At 35.3% G+C, this 25,742-nt stretch overlaps 2 protein-coding genes across 3 annotated transcripts in view; both read left to right on the top strand.

The window, feature by feature from the left end:
- The first annotated feature begins 836 nt into the window (after window positions 1-836).
- Window positions 837-4,836, top strand: LOC110441434. The gene is made up of 8 exons (XM_021484563.1): window positions 837-973; window positions 2,536-2,835; window positions 3,167-3,271; window positions 3,530-3,551; window positions 3,794-3,849; window positions 4,057-4,084; window positions 4,218-4,294; window positions 4,805-4,836. The coding sequence occupies exons 1-8, from the start codon at window positions 844-846 to the stop codon at window positions 4,834-4,836; spliced, it is 750 nt and encodes a 249-aa protein (XP_021340238.1). The 5' UTR covers window positions 837-843.
- A 15,419-nt stretch (window positions 4,837-20,255) lies between these two features.
- LOC110441435 (hemicentin-1-like) overlaps window positions 20,256-25,742 on the top strand; it is a 52,346-nt gene continuing 46,859 nt past the window's right edge. For both annotated transcript variants that reach the window (XR_002461872.1, XM_021484564.1), the window contains exon 1: window positions 20,256-20,476. Coding sequence is in view for 1 of the 2 variants with exons in the window: in XM_021484564.1 (XP_021340239.1) it covers window positions 20,359-20,476 (118 nt within the window). In the remaining variant the exon portion in view is untranslated. The remainder of the gene's footprint in view (window positions 20,477-25,742) is intronic.

Below are 25,742 nucleotides of genomic sequence, written 5' to 3'. Positions count from 1 at the left end.
GGCAATATTTAGTCGGTAAGCATCCGCTTGTTGGGTGTTCCATGAGCATTTTTATAGTTTAACAACTTCTGTTATCAAGTACAACTGTATTTATATCATTGCTGGAACATGAACATTATATGTTAAGTAAATGTAAATAACAACACAGTAGTTTCAATGATGAAACAATATTAATTCTGCATTAGTACAATGTAAAAGCACCATTAATAATGGGTTTGTTCCTAGACAAACAAGTTGTTTTCACACACTTTATTACGTTATTAGCGATTTTTTGTTCTATTTCGATTGATTGCAATCAACATCAATTCGAGTCAGACATACCGAACAGCACAGAATAGTTAATTGAAGAAAGAAAATAGCTTACCTCCCCAGAGTTGTAATAACGTGGACATGTTTACTGCTAAACAAAATGTCCTTTCAATGTAGCGCAAACTAGCCCACTATTTTGGTTATTGTTTTAGACCTTTTAATGAGAATAAAAGCATCTCCCCGGAGTTAATTTTATATGAATTCGATGGAGTTCAATTCCATCTCTGTGGCTTTTTGGTACTTTTAACGTATAGTGGCCACTAACATGATTTCTCTTTTCACCATTTCAGAATTGCAGACAAATAAATTATGATCGATATTTGTTTTCTCATTCCAGGTAAGCCACGTCCGTACCAGATTCCGAAAGATTATCAAACGTTTGAATTTGCTTTGTTAGAAACCCTAACTATTCTTGCCATGTTCATCTCAAATCCAGAACCAGTGTTCACATGGACTTTTCAACTCACCCCATTGACATGTGCCACAGAACTTGTAAATGGGGCGGACAACTTTGCTATTTAAAATAGCTTCCAGATGATTAATCTATCTGCTGTGTCAGAGGGAACACGTACGAATATACAAGATAACTGGTTTGGATTGTATAATGTCACAGCAACAAACAGCCAGGGAAGTGCAATGGTCAGCTATACAGTTCGTGCGCAACTTGAGTATCGACCGTAGTTATTATAGGCACTCAGCACTTCATTTCACCAGATCATATTATACTGAAAACGGAAGAACCAGTTGTTGTCATTTCCCTAAATGCTGAATGTCAAGCAGGTACATGTAATAATAACTACCATTTTAACGACTTTGGTATGTCCCGGCCTGGGGCAGAACCCATGGCCTTACTCATCTTGGCAAACGTTCAGTAAGCCAAGCAAGGCGCTAAAAAAGAAAAAAGTAGTTAGAAGTAGAAAGGAAATACATGGACAAAGATCTCAAATATTGAAATGGGTGCAGCAGATTTATTTTGGTTGATCTTGTCCCCAATAGTTGGGAAAACGAAAAATACCGACAGGCGGCCATTTTGAAATTAAAGAGTTAAAGTTTGTAAGAATTTTTTTACCCAGAAAGAACTAGAGGGATCTTTCTCAAATTGCACATGAATGTTCCCCATGATCTTTAAATATGCATATCGACGTTTGGGCTGATGGGTAAAACTGAGATGGCAGAATGGTGGCCATCTTGTCTTTTCAGTGAGAACGTTTGTTACCGCTATTTCTCAGACAGTTCTTGAGGGAATTTATTTTCAAAGTTTACATGAGGGTTCACGATTTTCACACGAGGATTTTTCATAGTCTGTACTTACGCAAACTAAATTTTGGGACGAATCAGATAACCCAGATGGCAACCAGGCAGCCATATTGTATTTTGACTATTCAATTTTTTATCACTTTTATATATGCATGTTTCTCTTGGTTCCTTTGTTAAATGTATCCTTGCACTAATGATAAATCATCCGTGATTGACAGCATTCCCAATTACACATCTTAAGCATTTTGCATATAGTTACGCAAATCTTGTACAATAACGTTTTGCACAGTGGCGAATAACATGACATGACAGTGATTTAAGTTAAAACAAGGTTCCTGTTTAGAAATTCCAACATACACTGGGTAATAGTACATATAAGGAAAATGAAGAGCAAATAGTGTAAAAGATCATCTTCTGTAGATCCGACAAAGATCCGTTCATGGTGGGCACCAAGGTCCTTCTATGGCCTCTTGTTCCTTGTCTAGGCAAGAGCCATCAATTGAAGAGAAATTTCAGTTTGTTTCAAAACTTAAAACTGTTCTAATAAGATCATAATTTTAAAGATGTGTATGTTGATAGTTTTCTGAAGTTTAAGTAGCAAAGCATTGGAGTCATGCATACACTCAATAGCACGAACTATAATATCACACTGTTACGCTGTATCAGATATGTTGTTTCTTCAGAAGGGTACTTTTTATCAGAAGAAACTGCCTTTACATTTTACATTTGTATCTGAATACAATACAAATAAAGTTAAATACATTAAATACAAATGTTTCATATATAATTAAAATCGATGCATTACTATAAAAAAGTACATTGACCAGAGCTTACACAAAAGAAAATTACTTTAATGATTATATTTGGACGCTTTTACACCTTGTAATCAACCACATCATGCTTTATTATCGTATATGTGTTTTACACCTCAAATGAGCTTTAGGCATACCGTTTATATCTATACAACAGGAGATCCAAGCTTCCCAATAATTTTGTCAGTTGACTGTAGACAGCCTAAGACTGCCGAAGTATCGTGGAAGGACGGCGGAAACTCCAAGTTTTACCGTGTTTTATTCAGCAGTAATGGATTTCTGAACTCAAAGCAGGTTTACCCCTTGACGATTCCATATGAAGTTGAAAGAAGTAACATCTATAGTCTGTATGTAGACAATTTGGAGGGAGAACGACTGTATTCCTTTAAAATTGCAGCATACAACGAACATGGAAATACAACATCGATCGAAGCCGTTGGATGTACAGTTCGGGAAGGTTCGTTATTTACCTTGCGTATCACGTATTGCTAATATGTTCAAAATTTCTATTGAAATTGCATACCATCTACAAAAGAAATATGTGGAAGAGAAAACATATATTAAAACGCTTAGGAAAGTTAAGATATTGGGATTTTGAGCATTTTAGCATTTTACCTCTATATTATTTCCCGATCACATATGCTACCTTTCTTGATGGCAACATCCCTGCTTCCTAATCCAACGGAGTTAAAATGTTGCAGTTGATTTCATATTCAATATCCAATAAAGAAATGTACAACACAACGTTTCGGGTGATACAGACTGATGTATGTGCTTTTTTTTAAAAGAACTATCCAGTGCTACCGACAACATGTACGTAACAGGAGTTTCCCTAACGTGTACTGGTGTGTTCACTCTCCTGCTGACAGTAGGACTCGGAATATTTATAAGTCGTACGTATTAATTATCTAACTATTTATTGAAAAAAAAAAATGCCATATTTACTGAATAATCTTCAAATAAGGATCTAAGATATTCCTATTTCATACTTATAAATTGTTCTTATATACAAATACAGTATTTGTTTTTCTAAATGATGCAAAGAACGTCTCCTAGACAACTGAAGTATTTCATAAAAAAAATAGAAAGTGTGTTTATTTCTTCACATTACAGAACTCGCTATAATAACTTATCCCTTTATAATTGTACAGGGTATGGTAGACTACCATTCATGTAAGTAAATGCATTTTGAGATAAACTTTGTCGACATCTTATTCGTTTTATCATAACTTCTTTCAATTTTTTTATGAACAGTGTATACTTATAATACCACATCTTGTCAGAATTGTTCTGTTTTGACATTATGATTAATAGAAAATAGCATGTTATTTCACAAACAATTCTCCCACAATACGATCATATAGTATGATGATGTATCAGTAAACATATAATGGTCTTTATATATTGTTTCTCAGCAAAAGACAGCATCTGAAACACAGAGAATTTCAGAAGGAGCAACTTTCAGAACAAGGTAATTTCAGCAAAGAATGCATTATAATCTTTTACTCGTTTGGTCCAAGGTATCAATGAGCAATATTTTTTGTTTCAATTTATAGAACATGTAGATGAGTTTTAGCAATGAAAAATATGTTTTATATAACGTACAGGTAAATCTTTTGTTTGTATTGAATTGAACATTTTGTTTGTTTAAATACATATCTATCCGTTTATCTTACAGACGTGGCACCTCCTGAAGAGGAAGAGCGGTAATTATATATTTTTTCTATCTTAAAATACAACATTGTGGCGTTATGCTTACTACACAAATCAACAATCATTTAATGCTTTAAATCAAATATTGATTTTTTTTCTTATTTTGTGCTACTTATTTCTACATAGATCGTCGTATGAACAACTCGATATGAATGCAATTGCCAAACCGTCCATATACTCTGAAATCGGAAGTCATCCTGAAGGTAAAGCACACACTGAGACTGATGCATGTCAATTGTCCTTACACAGTATACACATATATATAAACTTTATTTGTCAATCAGGAAAGCAGTTTTGACAATGTATATCTCTTTTTGTCCGGATGCGCTAGTTTGATCTTGATGTTGGCGGAAACCCGGTTTTCCAGATCAAAATTAGATCGCGATGATAAATTTCGTGCAGCATAGATATTTAAATGTCTCACTCATATACTTTGTATTTGGGTGAAAGAATTTATTAAAAAAAACGTTATTGAATTGTTTTTTATCTAGATTGTCCGATAGCAAACGGGTAAACATTTTTTTTTAACGCCTCTTCATCTACATTTAAACAAAATGCATGCTGATTTGAATGCAGGAATAAAAACTGCTTGGATGAGTAAGAGTAATAACTTCCCAATGTGAGATAAACCAGTGTCATCAAGTTGATATATTTATATGCATTTTAATGTTACCCAGGCTAACACAATTATGTTTGGTTGTCTGTATTTGTAGGTCACCAGAAAGAAACAGTCATTGCCAAGTGAGTATTTGTTATCAGCAATTCTATATACTGCCATGGTTTATACACATTTCTGTAGTTATGGTATACGATCTCCAACATGTGACCGACACAGTATATGTTTTTGTATTAACAGAGATTACGAGTCTTTGGAGGGTCGGTCGAATCCAAACATATATGATGAGCCCCACGGTGTAACGTCTGGTAAGTTGTTGTCTAAACTCGTCATAAATGACAGTTGATCGGTATCATAACCAAACTTTACATAATAAAGTAAAGTCATAACTAATCCAAACACAAACCATTCCATTGAGTTCGTAATTATTAATTTACAAAAACGCTTTGATGCAACTTAATCCCTGAAATCTTAACTCCCTTCAAGATGCTTTTAAATCAGGAATGATGAATCCCACATGCATATAAGTTATTATATGAGCAAATGTAATTAGAAATTGACAAAAACAGTTTCATCTTCCGACATACCTTCAACACAAAGAATGTATGTGGTATTATAAAAGTGCATGTTTTAATTTGTTGATATTACTTTAGTTAATCAATTTGTTCATTGGTTTGTTCATGTACATATACACTGTAGTAGTTTTCAACATTTTGATCTCCTGTATCTTTGATTATTGAGCATTGTTTTGAACATTTTATTTATTTAAATTTTACTATTTAAATGGGCAATTGTGGCATTTGACTATTTCCTTAATGAGAAAGAAAAAGCATATTTAGCTTGAGGTTTTTTATTGATACCACGTTCAACTCACAGATTAGTTGGTTAAAAATATTCAAAAAGAAATCCTATTACTTTTGTTCACAGGTAACAAGGGAGCATACGTCAATACAGCCGTTGCTGGGAGTTCTGCTGATTACGGAAACTAGATTTTTTTCAGTACGCGAAGATACGTGATGACAATGAACAAACAACTCGAGGAAACTTCACTTAATACTGTGATGGATGTAAATTATTTTCCTTGGCAAAACAACTATCAAACGTAGAATGCTTGTGGTATCAATAAAACAATTAAGAAATGGTCAATACAGAGTGTCACCTACACAAACTAATACCAAACAGTCTGTTTACGTAGGAAATTGAGACACATAGGTTGCGTCTAGTAATAAAATGAAGTTTCAGCATAATGCTTAATTCGACAGTGGGTCTGAACACTGGGACATCGGCATTTCTGTGTGTACGGGTCTTCTGGGATATAATATTCACTTCAGACAACTAACAGAATAACGAGAGGAATTTCAAATGTAATCAGTATCCCGTGAGCTCGGGACATAACGACGTGATCTTTGAAGGTTTCACTTTTTGATAAATGAGTAGTTATACTCTCACGCAGGTAGAGACATACTGAGTATTTACTGACTATAATATTCCTTATATGATTTTATTCTTATCACTGTTGCTTGTTTATATTAAAAACATATTCTATGTATAAAACCAGAGTTGTATGTTCTGATTGTAGACTAACACTCCTTGGGGTAGGGCGTTACTAGTACTTTGTAGCTGGACCAAGTCTGTCGTGGCTTACATAAAATACTTTTGAAGAATAAATGAACTTTTGTAAGAAAAAGTTTTAAATGTGTCAGCTAATGAAGACTTTAGACATGTAATGTTAAGGCTCCTGGCTCTTAATACTACAGACCCTTTAGTCAATTGTATAACCTAATACATACCTTTATTATGGCAATCATACTCACTTACTCTCCTTATAATTGGTAAATTTACGTTTAGTAGTAAAAACAAGTGCTAAACTTGTTCATGAAACTCAATTACTTCATGCATTAACTTAGTGTTATTGATAAAATATGAAATGTTTTGTGAAATGTTTCATTTTGTGTATACAAACAAAAAACAAACAAAAAAACCATTAAAAATAAAAAGGAATGTTTCAGCCGAATACAAAATCACATTGTAATTAGAACACTTTATATGTGTCAGCTTATTGTACGTATAAGTTGTGTTGTCAAAGTGGTTCAGGTACATACACAAGCAAGCTTGCTTAATAAGGACGCCTTTCGAGTTAATTTACTTGTAGCATCGCTATGTTGTAGGATACTAGAAGTTAGAAGATATATTGATATAAATTTATATCCCTAAACCTATGAGTACCTTTTTCTTACGTGGAAAAAAAATCCTTAAAGAAGCCAATTCATAGATCGTCTTTTTGTGTATTCCCTTCGTTTGTGGTGGAGGGAGTAAAGAGGGGGAGGATGGTGGATATAATAAAAAACACCTTTTAACAAATTGTCAGATTTGTCAAAGGTGAAATTAGGCCATATCGGTATGCGCGATTTCTTCTTTGACAATGTGAGATAAAAATCAGCCATATTTGGCGAGAAGCATTGTTGAATGGCTGGGATTCGAAATTATACAAATAGATGCTGGTAGGATTTACCAATGGAATGGCTCTATCTCTAAGGTAGTATTTGTCATACTACTTTTGTTATAATATTTAACGTTTTTGCGTAAATATCCAGGTTAGCAATACAGGCCATCTTGGCTTCTTTTCACTCCGTAAAATATACGTAAATAGTGTGACCGCTTTTGAATGGTTGGGTGTATGCATACGTCATTAAGTCAGTTAATCTGTAATCCACTGATCAAATTGACGATTTGAAACAAGAACCAGGCCCGCACATTTTAGAGCCATTACACATTATGGTAATGTCACGTCTCAACATCTTCGACGTCAATTTATTTGGCATGGATATTTGGTTCATGTTCTGGGAAGATAATTGAACATTAAATCAGGTATGATGAGTGATGTTTTATATACATAAAGCATATCCGTTGGTTTGTATTAAATACAATTCCACCAAATTTAGTCATTGCTAATGAGACTTGCCAATTAATATGATAACATTTTCCTATAGCAATGACATTTGATTGTTCTTACACCGACCTTAGGTAAAATTTACAATGTTATGGCTATTGTTCCGTGTACTTCAATTAAATGTGGATAGCATGTGTGTTAAGTGTGACGTAAACCAATACGAATTATAATCGTAGCAGTAACTAATAAGTCGGATAAAGACAGAGTTCTGCTATGTTACCTTTTTGGGGGCTATACTTAGTTACAAAAATGAGATAGTTGTGATAATTGCGATGGCTGGATATTAAAAAAAAAAATATTATGTGCTTTACGCTCTCTTTTTTATCACAAAAAATGGCCTTTTTAATCATTATCAAAACAAAAAAAGTGTGGTTTTATGTACGACAATATACATGTCGTACTCAGTTGAACAATTATATTTGTATTCCGTATTATTTACAATTGCAAGAATATATTTTTTATCATATCAAAGTCATCAATAATTTTAGAACCTTGACTTAAACGTATGTTTGCTTACTTCATGTCTAATGTTTGACATCATTTCAATGTATGTTCCTTACCATTGATATACCTATAATAGTTCACTGATCACAAACCAGGTCAAAGTATTATACCAACAATACTAATAGTTGAGATATGAAGTAATATATCATCGTTTCAAATAATTATATCGTTGTTTTTGTCGATATTTATACAATAACTTACCATTTATGTCGCAAAATAATCTAACGTTGCCGTATTTCTTAATCTTTAAGCGGAAACTGAAACATCAGCACATTAGTATGTATACTAATAAAACTGTTGACGTATATTTAAATGAATTAGTCACCTCCATTTTGTTAACTATAATTTACATTCTGAAAAATACATTAAAGTTAATAAAAAATACTTTAGCATTTAGCTTGATTTTTGTATTTCTTTGTATTGCATGTTATACTACATGAAGGTACTGGAATGATTCCACATCGGCTAGTAAACGGAGAGGAGATTAATAAATGAGTACCCCTGCAAATCTTTAATTTGCGCATAATTGATAATCAAACAGGGCTGAATTTAGCAATACATTACATGATTAATTTGGAAGAAAAGCTAAGAAAGGCCTATAATTATAAGATACAATTGATGTCGATCCACCGAGGTGTAATTACGATAGTATTATTATGGTATGAAGCAAAAGGTTAAACGGGAACACGAAGTTTTGGGGGGAAACTACAATCGAACGGCAATAGACCTGTCAATCGATGGGTTTCTGATAGGACAAAGATTGGGTGCAGAGTTAAACTAATGCTTCAGTGTCAAGGTAAGGGTCGGACCGCAGTAATTGATCGGCTCACGTTCATCAATATTCAAACGTGACAACATCACAACCGACCCTGTTGTCAAGGCGACTACATTGTCATTGAACAAAAATATATTTACAATGTCGTCTAAAATGGAAACTCTTTAAAAGGAGATATGGTTACAGGCATATATTGGATAACTTTCATTCTATATGTGTCTGTCTACAGAACCTACTAATGCCTAAACATCTCTTAACGATCTTTTAAGACTCTCGTTCCAAGACGCAACGGAGTACCTGCAATCTGTGAGAATGTGAATCGTCCGACATCTCAACATATATCACGCGGAGAACGTAATGTGCGAATCGTGTCCTGTAGCCGACTGTAAGGTTATTTTATTGAATGTCCTATTAACAGCTAAGGTTATTTGAGCCGCCGGCTGGTATTTTTGTCCTTAATTTCTACCCCTTGAAAAGGGAGATAAACGAGAATTCCGACACACGTCATATTCTATTCTATTTCTATTTCGCACGAAAATGGAAATCTCACTTGCAATACAATAATGTAAAATATTACTTATATTCTTCCCAAAACATATATATATTATATACCTACTGAAACTAGAAGACTATAAATTTTAATTATTCAAGCAATATTATACACTTTAGGTATCAATGATTAATCAAATCGACTTAAATATCAAAGCGACAGGGTTTACCCCGTTTTATTGTACGCACACTTTCTGTAAATTGTTTACATTCTCTATGGAAGATGACAGACTCGTAGGCTGCGTTTAAAATATCTTCCATCCAATTTCAAGTATATGGATATGATAGTGTGATAGCTGCAGATATAGACGATTGGTTAAGTCACTTCTTTCCCGTTTTTCGGCTAGTAATCGTGCTAAATAGTTGCCAGGTTCAGGCGTGTGGGACAAGGGTTCAGACTTACTTGCATGTGTAACATTTGTACATTGCGACTTCCAGTTTCAACACAAAATTAAGTCAATCGGCAAGTCGTTTTTTCTATACTTCAATAATCATCAATGTGCGTTATCCCAAGAATGTGTGGACACATTCTTGTAAGTATAATGCAGTTCTTAAGATGCATTGGAACACTCGGAAGAAAGAAAAACACGTGCTGTTAAATATGAGATGTACAGCAAAGCAGAGACATATGAAGCCAGAGCTGTAGTATATGCGTCTCTGAGCAAATATGTCAAGGTATGTAAACATTAAGAAAAAATAGGTATACTATTATTACAGTTGTGGGATCGATGTGCGGTGTGCGCACGATGTGTGCACGGTGTGTGAACGGTGTGTGCACGATGGGCGAACGATACAAAGCCGAACGATCATTGCTTGCGCACATATGTGCGCACGATGGACGGACGTTGTGCGATAACAATCGTGGTTGGTGTAAATTGAGGAATGCCTTAACAATTTATACGGTTTCTTGTTAAACATATAAACTTGATGTTTACGTATGTTTCTATATTCTAGCAACATCTATAAACTTATCTTTCTGTCTATAAATTCTTATATTTAGGAATTGTGTTTTCTGTGTTTTTAAACAAACTTAATCGACACATGTAAAATTACAACACAACCCCGTATACAGGTAAACATAACCATTGTGTACATGTACCTGGACCGTAGTTTTCTCCCCGCCTGGGGCATTTACGTAACTCGTCGGGTAAGGCCGGGGGTGTGAAAATCCAGGTGAAGGGGAGCTATATATAGGTAAACGAATGCAAATAACAAATCCTTTTTATTACGGTCAAACGGTATCGCATATCAGCTCTGTGTGTCAGGCACTGGTCAGGTAAAACTCCGGACACTCATAAAATTGTTATTTACCTGTTCTGTTACCTTGGAGCCAAACCCATTCTTGACAGCCTAACGGTCACTGTAATACTGTGTAATACGCATTGTGAAATTGTATAATCTTGATTATTGGGATGAGAAATTACAGATATATACACAGTGTACATTATCGCATACAAGCCTTCCGTATTTTTGTCATTCCGTAATTTTGATCTACAAACGATACCAAATCGCACAGTTGTGCGGAGAGAAGCGCACAACGGGGCGAACGATTGCTAAATCGCACAGTTGTGCGCACCATGTGTGGACGATGTGCGGACGGTGTGTGAACGATGTATGCACGGTGTGCGCACGCCATCTTTGGTGCGTTGTGCGGTCCCACAACTGTATATAAAACATACATTTGAATGTACCTACTTGTGTGACTCAGAATATGTTTAATATGTGTTAAGATATCAGTTGTTTTTCCTATTTTATGAGGCTCGTATGCTCCAAATGGAGCAGACGACTTTTCTCCAATAAACATTCCTGTCAGGGACACCTATATATCCGTCCACCCACATTTTTTGTTGTATTATTAGATTAATGACCAAATGCTTCAGAAATCACAACATAAATAGAAATTGTGTAATGGCAGAAACATTAACAAAAACAGCTATTTATTGTCATGCGGGTGGTGAAGTGGATAGCAAACTTACCTTTCACCAAGGCGGCCGGGGTTCAAATCCCCAATCGGACGTGAAAAGGTATGGGGTCACCTGCCAGACGTGGGCTAGTCTGGGTACTCGGTTCAGGTTTTATTTTTGATGATGCATTCTTAGAACTCAGCCAATTAAATGACAATGAATACAAATTAAAGGAATATATGCACTAAGGGGTGTGTCTGGACCCTCGCCTTATCCCTTTATATTTTTACCAATTAGAAGTGCATGTTAACAACTAACAAATTCTGTAAAACCTGAACTATTTGGTTGTGTATGTCCTTAGCCACAGGCCATAGTAACGCGTCAAAGTAACATATTCTGCTCAGGCTTTAAAATACAACATTTTATGTTAAAATCAACATTTTCAACTCAAAATGATATGCTCCTTTTACAACTGTTATATTTTTTATCTGATACTAACAGTTTCTTTTTACTTATTGAAAGATAACAGAATATATATTTTTTTTTTCATAGCGACAAGCATTTTTGCATAGCAACTGACATTATTTATATCTATTTTACATATTAATCACTACAATATATACATATTTGATACATACATTCATCTTCATTTTCAATAAGAAGTAAATTATTCATTGTGTGATTTCCATTTGATTATAATGGTTTTTACAAACCCAAATAGTTCATTATAAACATTTTGACCATAGCAACAAGCACTTTTGCAAAGCAACTCACATTGTTTACATCTATTTTACATACAAATCACAATATACACCTATTTGATACATACAGGAATATTTATTTACATTCAAAAAGTTAACTTCGTACATGTAATGATAATTTTTTGTTTGATTTTTGTGGTTTTTACCAAACAATATCATTTCCTTTGCATTTTTAAATATGAGAATACAATACTATAGCAAAGTTTTAAGAATTAAACGTTGAAAACATAACGTGTTTAACTCAAAATCAAAATGAACTCGGTGTTTGAAAAAACCGAAAACAGCAACTTAACTGTATTAGATTGATGGACTATGCATCCCAGTGTATATGTTGTATATTGTATACATTACAATGTATGTGCTCAGCTGTATACTGTATACGTTACAATGTATATGATCAGCTGTATATTGTATACGTTACAATGTATATGATCAGCTGTAGATTGTATACGTTACAATGTATATGATCAGCTGTAGATTGTATACGTTACAATGTATATGCTCAGCTGTATATTGTATACATCACAAGGTGTATGCTCAGCTGTAAATTGTATACATTACCATGTATATGCTCAGCTGTCAATTGTATACATTACCATATATGTGCTCATATGTATATTGTACTCGTTACAATGTATATGATCAGATGTATATTGTACACATTACAATTTGTACCAGAAGTCATTCCTCAATATTGCATTTTCCTCGGCATTATCTAGACTCTGTGCTAACTTTTTCACACTTCCGAAAGGATCATCCTGGTGTCTTTGGTACCCAATATACTAACATCTCGGGACAGAACGGGGGATAATGCATCTTTATCGTAATTTCAAATTATAGAAATGTTAAATTTGTAAAATCATTAATGTCAGAATATTGGGGCAGATAACGGGGCATACCACATTTGGTCCTTTTTCAAACAAGTTTTTTGATGACATTCTATTGATTACATCTACTATACAGAACATGTTATTTCTATGTTATCCAACTGGTACCAAATTAAATTTTGCAGGATAAGATTTAGTAATTTTGAACAAAATTGTGAAAATTTTGAGTCAGATTTTGATATGGCCAGAAATATCACGTGTCAACAATTTTCGGGGTTCCCCAATAGAAATAACAGCAAATCTCTACAGGGATTCACATCCCATGCTGCTTTTTAAAATACGATGATCCAAAAGTCGGAAAATAACTGCTTTCCATCTTCACCTCAAAAAGCCTGCACGAACTCTTTTTCATTCTCTGACAGACCAGGAGGATTGAGACAGCATTTTGCATCTTCTTAAACAGCGTCTTGCTATTGTGGACTCGCATGTGCTCCTTCTTGGTCAACCAATGGAGGATTATCACTGTCAAATAGTAGAATAGTAGAAAAAGGGGGGGGGGGGGGTAATCGGGAAGCCAAGTTTTGAAGCTTTGGATAAGTTCATCAGTGGTCTTCCCAACAAACTTTTTTTTTGTTCGTGCCGGTTCACCACAGGATATTACTGCTGCCTTGAACTCAGCAAAGATGGGCAAGACCTGTGGATATCGGGACCACAGTGAGGTTGTAGTGGTGCCTCTCACCCCTCCTACAGCACTTCCGCCAACTTTTGCTCCAGCCCAAGTTCCTTACATGAATGCGAGAACAAATAATGATTCTGGTTTCCAACAACTCCAACACCAGGTTTAACTGTTGACAGATCTAGTTACAAAATTAGCGGTCACATCAACCAGACTGTCCCTGGCACTAGTTCATGGGCGACAACTCATCGATCAAGACAATTCACTTGTCATTTGTGTAATGGAGCCGGCCATATAAGCCGAAATTGATGCTGGAATGGCAATGGTGCTATAAATCCCAACACATCATATCAGCTTTACTCACAAAATGGCCACACAGCCTTTTACTGTAAGCAGTTACAGTGAAACTTCTCAACCCCATTGAACCAAGGGCACAGTTCCCGGGAAGAGAACAGTTAAATTTAATTACAGGTGCCTTTAACTCAGAGCACACTACTGACGATAGTTGTGAAAGTACTTCAGATTATTTGCAAGATGTGAATACCAATGACCCAATGACACATTCAGCTAAACTTCTGTGTGTTCCAGTCACCATTCGCACACAAAAGTTTGCTGCTCTTGGTGACAGGGTTAGCACAATTTATGTAAATTGTGATTCGTATCATCGGATTACAATTGGTTTTATATCTCCCATTTACGCTGAGGAATGCGCATATATTACTTTGGCTAGTAATCAAACTGTATCTGTTTTTGGAACCACCACACTCAACATTCAAATGCCATAGGGTTCTCATCACCTTTATGTTTACATCTTGCCTCACACTTTTCGCAGAACAAAAGATTGTCCTCGATTTTGGATCTTTTTCGTATGGACTTCATGATGCAACGTTGTCCGAAGCGAAAAGCCATTCAACCTGGCACGGAAATGATATTGTTTGGCAAGCTTCCAGTTGGTATTTTTTTTTTATTCCTACAAGGAATCTGTTCCAGTGCAGCATCAATGGTGAAGAAATCATTTTGTACCAGTAGGGGACACGATTGTTTCTAATATGGAACTTTCAACAGCAGTATACAGGAAACTATACTTTCAGCTTCCGGACACATTGTCGGAAAATGAGATGGCACATCTCAGGTCATGTCTTTACAGCTTCAAAGACTCATTTGTTACTGATGCCAATCCTCCGTTGGGGTTTACAGTACCACAAACCGTATCGCCTTCAACCAGACAAGCTTATTTCGAGTCCCATAGTGTTGGTCAATAAGAAATCACGAAACAAAGTTCCATATCAGCCCATCACAACGAAGTCTATCCTATCCCAGTTCAGAGTTGGTATAGATTTCCGTTACTTGAACAGCCATACTCAGCATTTTCAGTATGAAATTCCGAATACCAAATCATCTAACCTCCATAGCCCTCAGTTCTGGGTTCTTCCAGATGCAGATTGATCCAGTTTCTCCGCCTACCAATGGGTTTGAGTTCATCACTTTGAACTTTCTAACTATTGATGGATCGTGCACTACGCAGCTTGACATTGAAGGTTTGCTTGTGTTATAAAGACGATGTCTTTATTGCACCCAGTACCTTTCAGAAACATCTGTCTGACATTGAATCTGTTTGCACACGCCTTGAGGCTGCTGGATTGAAGCTAGGACCAAATAAGTGTTACGTTACCCAGAGTTCATGTATTTTCGTTGGTCATCACATCTCGAAAGATGGAATTTCACCCCCTCCGGATAGCCATGCAGCATTTTCAACCTGATCCAACCTCAAAGACATTCGACGTCTGCTAGGGACGCTTAGCTGGTTCAGAAAGTATGTTCCTTGTAACAGCACCATCGTTGAACCTTTGGTTAAGCTGTCGAAGAGGGTGTACTATTCAAACGGGCGGCATTTCAACAAAGCGCACTTGATAATCTCAAATGTGCTCTTGCCAATTCCGATGCCATTGCTTCACCAGATTACAGCCTGCCTTTTCGACTGGTGGTTGATACATCATCACAGGGTTTGGAGTATATGCTCTATCAGATCCACACATCGAATGGCCACGACATCAAAGGTGGCGTTCACTTTGGTTCAAAATCACTGAACAGTTGTTAAAAGTAGTATGGACCAACGAAACTAGAGTTGTTGGAATGGTAACCGCCATTTTAGATTGTTCTATGTACCTCAAGAGAAACAAGTTCACAGTGAAATGTGATCATCAAGCCTTGAAGCATCTATACCCGAAACAAACTTTAAGGGGCTACACTTTGTATCTATGGAAGATGGCTTACAAGTATTAAATGTATATTCCTAAAATTGAATCAAACCTAGTTGATTAAAAAAAGTATTTCATCATGCAGGAAAGCCAATAATACAAAAGTTTGAATGCATAATTCAACATAATGGTTCTTTGAGTCCTTGATTATACAAAATGTACAGCTTTTCCACTGATTAATATTTGTGAACATATCAGTTCCTGGTGTTGTATATTCATAACAGATTTCTGAATTGGATCAATAACGTTTTTGTGGAGTTGATATGATCATCTACCAATTAATGATGGTAATTTTATTTAATACAATTAAACATAAGTTTAGTTATGTTAGTTGATGCTAAGGTTACAAAACTGTTGAATCAGAGAGAATTACATCAAGGCACTGAAAAACAGATTATTATACGGTATGGTGAGTTTTATTTCTAAACAAATTATTTATGTTGGTTAGTATAGATAGAATAAAGGAATTATACAAAACTATAGCATCTTATATAAGTGCATATACATAGTAATATAAATACCCAGAATGGAAGCTGTTTGGGAAAGGAAGTGCATTAATCATTGAATAAATAATCAAAACTGGGGAGGGGGTTAATAACAGCAAATACATGTTTTACTTTACTAGTGTCAACATGGACACTAACATCTGCTTGAACCTCAGCCTCAGCTACAAGTTCTGGGACAGGCTTGCAGTATCCTTTATGCATGTCTAAAGAGGCTTTTTTGCGTCCTCAAGATGTATCTGTTTAGTTTTCAAATGTTGGCTTTCCTGTAAATAAAAAGAGCACACACAAAATAATGAAAAATAATATTTTAAACTCATTGCAAAGCTACAGAAACATAGAATTGAAATTGCTGACATGTTCTTGACTACTATGATTCTTTTGGACAGCAAACAGGGTAGATTTCAAAACTTAGTACATACATTTTTTCAATTAAAATATTATTCTTTTCAATCAAAATATTTCTTTGAATGCATACAAAAAATATCATTTTTCACAGGTATTTTGGTTTGTTTGTTTGTTTGTTTGATTTTGTTTAACGTCCTATTAACAGCTAAGGTCATTTAAGGACGGCCTCCCCTGTGTGCAAGATGCATGCGTGTAGTGTATGTGTGTGTATTTTGGGAGGCTGCGATATGTTCGTGTTTGTCTCCTTGTGATAGCGCGGAACTGATGCCGACTTTATAGTGCTACCTCACTGAAACATACTGCCGAAGACACCCAGCAGGACGCCCCACCCGGTCACATTATACTGACAACGGGCGAACCAGTCGTCCCACTCCTAATTTGCTGAGCGTTAAGCAGGAGTAGAAACTACCATTTTTAAAGACTTTGGTATGTCTCGGCCAGGGGACAGAACCCAAAGCCTTGCCCTGCAGGTAGGGCGTAAGAATTGTACCTGCTGCCCCCAATTGCATGATCGTAAGAGGCGACTAAATTTGGGACCTTATCTCTTCTCTCCTTTCTAAATAACTTTCTTCTTCCTAATGTCTCCCTTGACAATGCCTCACTTTTTGCCATTTGTTGAGCGTTCGCCCATGTGAGGTATTTTGGTCAAACATAATTTGATCAGTGATATGACAATCATGTTGTTGCAATATAGGGGAATAAAATGAATTGATAATTATCAGGTTGAGTTGAGTCTGGTCTGTTGTTTATATACACCAATAAAATCAGTAACAAATAGGTATGCATGAGGAAAGGAATGGGTGGGTGTGGGGTGGATATTTTACCATGGATCCGTCTCGAACCAGCTTCCTTGTCTCACTGGATAAATTGGTTTCTGATTGTTTAACCACCTTTCAAAATAGTATTTTTGTGATTTACTTAAAAAAAAAATAAAAAAAAATATAAGAACCATTGATAAAGACAGAATTTTAGTTCTCAATTTTTTAAATCAGTGATGCTTATTTTAATCTTGCAAACTTTGTTTTCATATGCACTACAGTACAGTAAATTTACTACAAGTCATCATTATGCTATATGTATCACTAGAATTATGTACTGAACATTTATATATTCATCATATTATGAAGATGTGTATATAGTTGCATAGCATTTATTTATGTAGATAGTAGTTTGTTTCCCGAACTTAAATAAAATACGCTTTAACATGGTTTGATAATTTGAAAATATCAACTGCCATGGTGAATTTGTATTGCAACCAGCACGGATACAACGCAATCTTATAATACAACTGCTTTATGATGCATATATCTACAATTATAAGAATTAATATCACATCTGTGTATGTTGTGTATGCATGTGCTGCGATACCAATGTTCTGATCACAGGGGTTCGTTACAAATATCTGAAATACACATATGCTATACTGATATGGGTCATAGCACACATGAACATACAAGTGTGCTGTGACCACATATCAGTATGGCATATGCGTATTTCAGATATGTGTAACGAATAACTGTGGTCTGATGGTTACTGTTGCTTAAATATCTTACTGACATGTTTTATAGTTTTTGTCAAATATCATATAAGTGATTGTATTAAATTTAGCACCTTTTTAATTACCTCATTTAGTGATTTTTACCTTGTTTTTATCAGGGTCATATCCGTGCCAGCCGTCTATAAATTGTCATTTAGAACCCAACCATCCCTGTTTAGTGCTGTTCATCCATGCCCTCCGCTTCCGCTTGTCTTTTGGGAACCGAAACAAACTGACATTTTTTAAGCGGTCAAATTGGTTTGAGCACTGCAAGTTTTTACCATGATTGTGTACGTGAAGCCAGGAACAAACCCAATGGCATTTGTACGTATGCGCGACGTACTGTCCCGCAGTTAATGTGAAAGGGACTATTGATAAAAAAAAGTGTTTGAGTAATGCTGTATTTTCGTGTGGATGCACTATTGTGGTTGTTGACATTCGCAGTGTCTGTGAGATTGTGAGTGTGGAAGTATAATGTCAATGTTCTTTTACTTTAACATTCTTAACAAAGAGTTAAGGGCTCTGCTGATCATATCCAATTTTTACTTGATAATTGTATCATATGACATATGTCCCAACACACTGTTTTCTTTGTGGTTCTGACATCTTACTTAAATCACCAGTATATAAATGTAACACGTAGTTTCCATCGAACGAGCACGTGTACTAGTATCTTACATCAATGGACAATGCATCTCATGATAGGGATTATTGTTGTTTTCGTAGCGATTATCTCCCTTGGTAGTTCAAAAATGTGTTAGTTACCGTATTAATTGGATTGTTATAGTTAATGTGTTATATGGTCATGTGTGTGTATCCTCTGTGTATATTCCATTGATGGTTATTAAAAAATAATTAATTTCGGGTAAAAATATTACTTTGCGGGGGATGGTTTGTATACATATTTATATATTTCTATGAACTATCAATGAATATCCGGAATTTACCATTTTGTATTTTAGTGTATCCGTAATTCCGTTCCGTATGTCCATGTTTTTTTGCTTTTTTTTTAGAAATAGTGTTCTTTATTCCGGAAATAAACTGAAAAAGAAACACACGTGTGTATTATCCTTTCACAATAAAAGAAAGCCAAGCATTCCCTAATCCATAACAGTGGACTTTACTGTATACTGTATTACTGTATTAATGTACATGCACAGATGCTTTATACTTTACTCTGGAGTTTATATGTCCAAACAAGGCAGACTATACCATTATTGTAATCAATACACTACTTGGCCAGTATGGAAAGCATGTCTTATTTGACGTATGACATTTCTCTGAATATAGCAAAACGTAATGTTATTGTAAAATGTGTCTTTCGCTTATCGATAAAGGTTTTGTGATGTTATGCAATTGTTTAAAAGATCAAGTAACTTCTTCACCAGTTGGTCTTGATTGTTTTCACGCAACAAATTTTGTATATTTGGAGGCACGGTAGTCCGGTGGTAGGCGCCGGGGTCGTGACCGAAGGGTTGAGAGTTCGAGTCACGGCACGGCACTGGGTTGTATCTTTGAGCAAGATCCTTTACTCCGCTTGTTCCAGTCTACTCAGCTGTAAATGAGTACGTGGATGGGCAGTGCTATAATTGTTGAATGCTTTAGCTGTTAGCGCCGAAATGACAGCTCCGGGTGTATACTCCCAAGTGAGTTGAGAAAGGTATTGGATTGTTGCAAAGGCCCTATAACCACGGATACTAATTTGTGAACCGCTTTGAGACGACCTACGAACTAGGCTATAATAAAGCGGTATATAAGAACCTCGAATTATTATTATTAGTATTATATCTTTATCTATTATTTGTGCAGCGTGTACAGGTAGCGGCGGACGGTTATACACGTATACAATTATGCTATTTATAGCTGTGTAAATGAGCCTTCAGCGACCAAGAAGTTTACATAACATGACGTATGCATTCAGCCTGAATATTTCCTTTTGAAACCATTTCGCTTAGGATTTACCAGGACATTGAATTCCACATTTTTACTGAACATAGGAATGTGTGGTTGTGAAATCATGGCTAACATTTATTTACAAAAACACAATGTGTTTGTATCTCACAGTGAACACAAGTTCCACTTGTTGATCTTACTGCTGACGATCGTATCAACGACAGGTACGTACAGTGTGATACCTGTCTACCGTGTGTGATATATCGCACTGCTTTATTTCTCTGGTGTGTTTATAATTTGGTCGACTATTTCAGTAAGCGTTATGCCAGATGTATCAGAATAATTGATGTTGTTGATACCACGGGAGTGCCTTGTTTAATGCTTCAGTTGGACATAACCGATACATTTTTTTTTCAAAGTTAAAATCGTAGGTTCGATTGTTATTCTCACTAGCCTTTCATCTAAATGAATCCTTGTATTCATTGAAGTCATCTGATGCTTTGTTGTCTATTCATATTGTTACATTTCCTCCAACTTCCTGGTAATGTACTTATAAACGATATATTTTTCGTTCGAATCTTTCACAATGCCTGCATTATTGTAGTTCTTATAGCACTGATGGTTGTATAAGATTTAACGTCCTATCAATAGCTAAGGTACTTAGGTAAATGCAGGACGTGTCTTTGTGTGCGTTATGTTACGTGTGTGTGTGTGTGTTGGATACAAGGTAGGCTAGTGTATTTGCCTGCTTATGATAGTACAGGTATGGTGCCGGATTTATAGTTCTATCTCAATGAAATACCAAGCCAAAATCACATTATACTGACAACGGTTGAACCAGTTGTTGCCATTACCTTAAATGCTGAACGTTAAGCATGGATTTATGTCTACCATTTTTTAGATGTATTTGAGTACCAATATTAGTCGCCTATTACGATATATGCGGTAGGTAACATCAGTTGTAGTTTGTTTTCGATCCCCGATCTGCAGGCGTACGTATAGCAATAAAGCTTGGTCAAAATAAAAGTATAATTATATTGTATACGGTTGTACATATAAAACAGTTATAACAGTATACGCTACGCTACAAAGGTCAAATTAAAAACCTCTGTGTATTTGGTATATATTTGATAGTCGCACACTACGTTTTTGTTTATTTTAAACAATTATAAGCTAAACGGTTGTGTAACTATGAACTAGAAAGATACATGTACACTTAAATGTGTAAACTCAATTTTGGAAAAGATTGGATGGAAAACATGCATTACTAGATGAACATTTAATTCATTCAAAACCATTTATATTATAATTTATGAAACGTGAAAAATAAGTTCATGTCCTTTATGTGTTGTACTTTACAAATCTTTAAATGTTAGGTAATGTCAAGTCGTACTAGTAAACCTCCGAAATAATTAACAATTTATATAATTATGAATTTTATTTTGTCCTTACTAATACTGCTGCTGGTAAATTTAAAAAAAAAGTAATAATTAACTTCCCAACATTACATGTACGGCACTCACTGAAATCTAAACACCTGTGGAGAGCATTTAAAACTATTAAATATACATTATTTCAGCAATGCAATACATAGGTATGTTTGAATAATTGCTGGTTAAAGTGTTTCATTGTCATCAACATAAATAGTGTGTCATTTAGCAGTTCGTTCATGGTTCTGTACAGATGAAAGGAGCTTAGGTCTATTGAAAACAAATGGATGAAATAAAGCCTAGTTTGGTCTTAACGTGCATTTTGCGATATCCCTACTAATATTATTGTGTCACTTTGGAGCTCTGGTACTTATGAGATCAATTGGGTTTAAAACTTGTTATATCACTCCTGTATTGCTAACTAACGTATCTGAACGTAAATGTGAATATAAACTTCATTTATTTTACAGCAATTATGAAACAAGTTATTTAAACTTATATTAAGCACAATTGTTTGGTCCGGATTTTAGCTCGCATGGGATCATAATGTAGGAAGAAACCGGAGTACCTGGAGAAAACCCTCGCGGTCGGGCAGGTGACCCCATACCTTTTAACGTCCGGTCGGAGAATCGAAACGACTCTCTGAATGTCTTCCACTGAGAAGTGCAATTCATTATTGTTCATTTAATAGTTCAAAACACATTATTCGCATGTTTCCGTTTAATTTATGTCTTGTAGAAACGTTTAGGTCTCTTAAATGCACTTGCCACCATAAATGTGTTCTTCGGCATTTACATAAGGACAACTGTGACTACCAAGGCAAAGTGCTCATTTCCAGATTTTTTTTTTCAAATTCCAAACAAGCGCGACGTCGTGTCATAACCACTTACGGCCTTTTGAGACCTTGTTACACCACTATTTCTCACCCCAACACGATTTCTTACCAGGATGAGAAATCGTGTAACACAAATGGGCATAGGTGACACGTTTTCTCACCCCGCTCCCTATATTAACATTTAGGTTTGATCAGTAGATTTCATCCGTGGTGTTTCTCGAATAAACTTTATCTTACAACAATAAGTTTTTGTCATTTTACATTAATCTGGCTACAACAACTTCTCAGATTTCAATTGCTAGGGTAACTTAAGAAATTCTCAATACGATAATAGGCCTCCCATTAAACATGTTTTTAATAAGTTGTTCCATCTCAGTCTTAAATATGTTTGTAGAATGTTTGATTAATCTGTTTGTTTATGACTAAAATGTTTTCATGAGAGGAAATTGCTCAATTGTAAAAACTATTGATTAATTTTTCTTTATTTCGATATGCATTAATATTTATTTAAATATTGATTTTTTTTTTACACAATGCCCCTTTCCGACTTTAGAATGGAGATCATGTTCAGATAAAAAAAATGTATACAATGCCAAATATTAAAAACAAAGGTCCAGAAAGGATGAATACTAACCAACAGTGGTTAACTGATCCAAAAGTTCACAGCATTTACTAATATCACGGACTTAGATAGTCTTATCTAATTCCGTGCTAATATATAACGCATACAGTTAGGAGCAAACTTAACTGGTTAGCCTAGTGCACTGAAGTTGACAAGAAAAGTGAACTCCAGTTCATTAGCTAGTGCACTGAAGTTCATATCCTTGCACACTAGAGTTAACACTGCAGTGAACTGGATATCGCATCAATGTGCACTGGAGTTAACTACAGTTCACAAGGTAATTTTCTTTATCATATCATGTCTGGCCTTTTCATCTGTTCATACATACTATTGATACTAATTATACTATTTTATTTTCTCCCCTCCCGTCTGCTTGATAAATCAATAAATCTAGAAAATATTATTATATGTTACCTATTCATATACTTAAAACGATTTAAGCAGTATCATTTTATGAAAATAGCATCATTACTAGAGTGTGATGACCTATTAAAATATTACCACATGTACCGACATGGAGCCATGGCACATAAATAAATACATGTATTGGTGGTTAAAAGTGAATAATATTTTGTCTTGAAGACATAATCACCATTAAAGTTCTTTTATAGTATAACAGTATAACGTCTACATAAAATATATAAATCTATCGTTTTATATTAACTAGTAACTAATAGTGAATCATAAGTCTGTACAATTATTATGAAAAAAATAGAAAGCTCATGTAGGTAACTACATGTACTGTGAATAAGAAAAAATACTATGTACTAAATATATGTATATTGTCTCATTCATGATGGGTAACACTTCACTGTAGTTACAGGAATGCAGATCTGAATTCAAACGAAACATTTTTTTATAGAAACAATTAAATATGCAGGTATCCAAATTGAATTTTCTACAGGTACATTTAACTTGTCTGGAACCTGTAGCTAGCACAGGAGAAACTGCAGAAATTGAAATGCCCTGAGGGTGTGTGTATTACACAAGGTATAGGGTCTGATGTCAAATAACATTTACCTTCTGATCAGGTCCCAGGAGCAAAATCTGAGTAAAAAACACCTAAAAAACAAATTAAATTGATTCTAGGAAGTGTGTAGTTTTCTAGTACGTAATAAGATGTTATCTAAGTCCGTGTTTCTAGTAATAATGTATATGTAACTACATGTTTTCTATGAAAATAAAATATAACAATAAACTTTAAAAATGTCTATACAATAAAAAAGTGTATTATTATCCAATAAAAAACCCACTTAATGGTATTGTCAGATCACCTATCCTAGGAGTAGATGATCTATGTATAACGAATACCGTAGATATGATATATACACATATATACATATGTAATTCTGTTTTAAAAAAATGATGAATTAACCATAAATGATAACTGCTCTGATTTTTTGGATCTTTTTTTCTTCAAGAATAGATTGGAGTGTGTTTTCAAAAAATGTGCTAACATTGTTTTATTGATTTAACCGTCTCATAATCCTTCTCGATTTACCTAATTGACATTCTAGTTCTTTAATTATGGACCACTGAACGTACAGGTACAAAAGACTCTGTCATGGTTCAGTGACTCATTAATTGATACTGGGGTGTGTTATAGATTAGCGTCGAATATCTATGTAGCACACAGAAGCCAAACTTCGTAGTTTTTTACACGAGCAACTCGGAATTGACAAAGTTGAGTTAGGCAACACTCATCGATTTGGTAAGCATGTGCGAGGCAGGCCTCGCCCGATTGTCGCGAGATTCCTTTATAACCATGATAGAGCTAATGTCCTGAATAATGCCCGTCATCTTAAAGGTACACAGTACTATATTAATGAACAATTTCCCACTGAGATTGAGGAAAAACGACGTAAACTTTATCCCAAGATGAAGGAACTTCGACAGCAAGGGAAAAGGGTAAAATTAGTCCGTGACCGTCTCATAGTCAATGGTAAACTCTATACAGACCCTACCGTTAGCACACTGGGCAGTGACGTCAGTCATAGGCGAACGTATAGTGACGTCACTAGGACATCCGCCCACGCCTCGGCAACGTCATCTTATCGGACCAATCGACAGGCTCCGACAACGTCATCTGGACCGCCCAATGGGCAGCCCCTGCCGACAGCATCCAGTCCGACCAATCAACAGACACCGACGGCGCCAACCGGTCAGACCAACCAAGTGACGCCTACTGCCAAACGTACGAAATACGGGGTTGATAGGGAGGGATCCGATCCCGAACAAACTTTTGTCAAAACTGCATAATATGCCGCGGAGGGAATCCACAGTGTCTGTACCAATCATAAGCAGTTTAACATTTTGAGTATTAATGTCAATGGTCTTGTAGGTAAACTCAAATGTCCCGATTTTATTGAATATCTATCAAATTATGATCTAGTATGTCTTACTGAAACTAAGACTGATAATGCAGATACTGTTGATATTGAAGGTTATACTGCATTTTGTAAACACAGAAAATGTTTGTCCACTACTAAATCTGGTGGCATAGTTGTCTACTCTAAACATGAATATGTAAAACATTTAAGTATTGTAGAAACTGACTGTAATCACATTATGTGGCTCAAAATGAAGGGTGATGTTTTTAAATA

Source organism: Mizuhopecten yessoensis, unplaced genomic scaffold (assembly GCF_002113885.1).
Source record: "Mizuhopecten yessoensis strain PY_sf001 unplaced genomic scaffold, ASM211388v2 scaffold715955, whole genome shotgun sequence".
NCBI classification, from domain to species: Eukaryota; Metazoa; Mollusca; class Bivalvia; order Pectinida; family Pectinidae; genus Mizuhopecten; species Mizuhopecten yessoensis.
The sequence above is the reverse complement of the archived record's forward strand: the minus strand, read 5'-3'. Positions and strand labels throughout refer to the sequence as shown.

Bases quoted from the DNA above. Each gene is read 5' to 3' on its own strand.
- LOC110441434 (XM_021484563.1), top strand. From the start codon at position 844: ATGATTAATCTATCTGCTGTGTCAGAGGGAACACGTACGAATATACAA. The intron at 3,552-3,793 runs GTAAGTAAATGC...ATTGTTTCTCAG, and splicing joins TATGGTAGACTACCATTCAT to CAAAAGACAGCATCTGAAAC. The intron at 4,295-4,804 runs GTAAAGCACACA...CTGTATTTGTAG, and splicing joins AATCGGAAGTCATCCTGAAG to GTCACCAGAAAGAAACAGTC.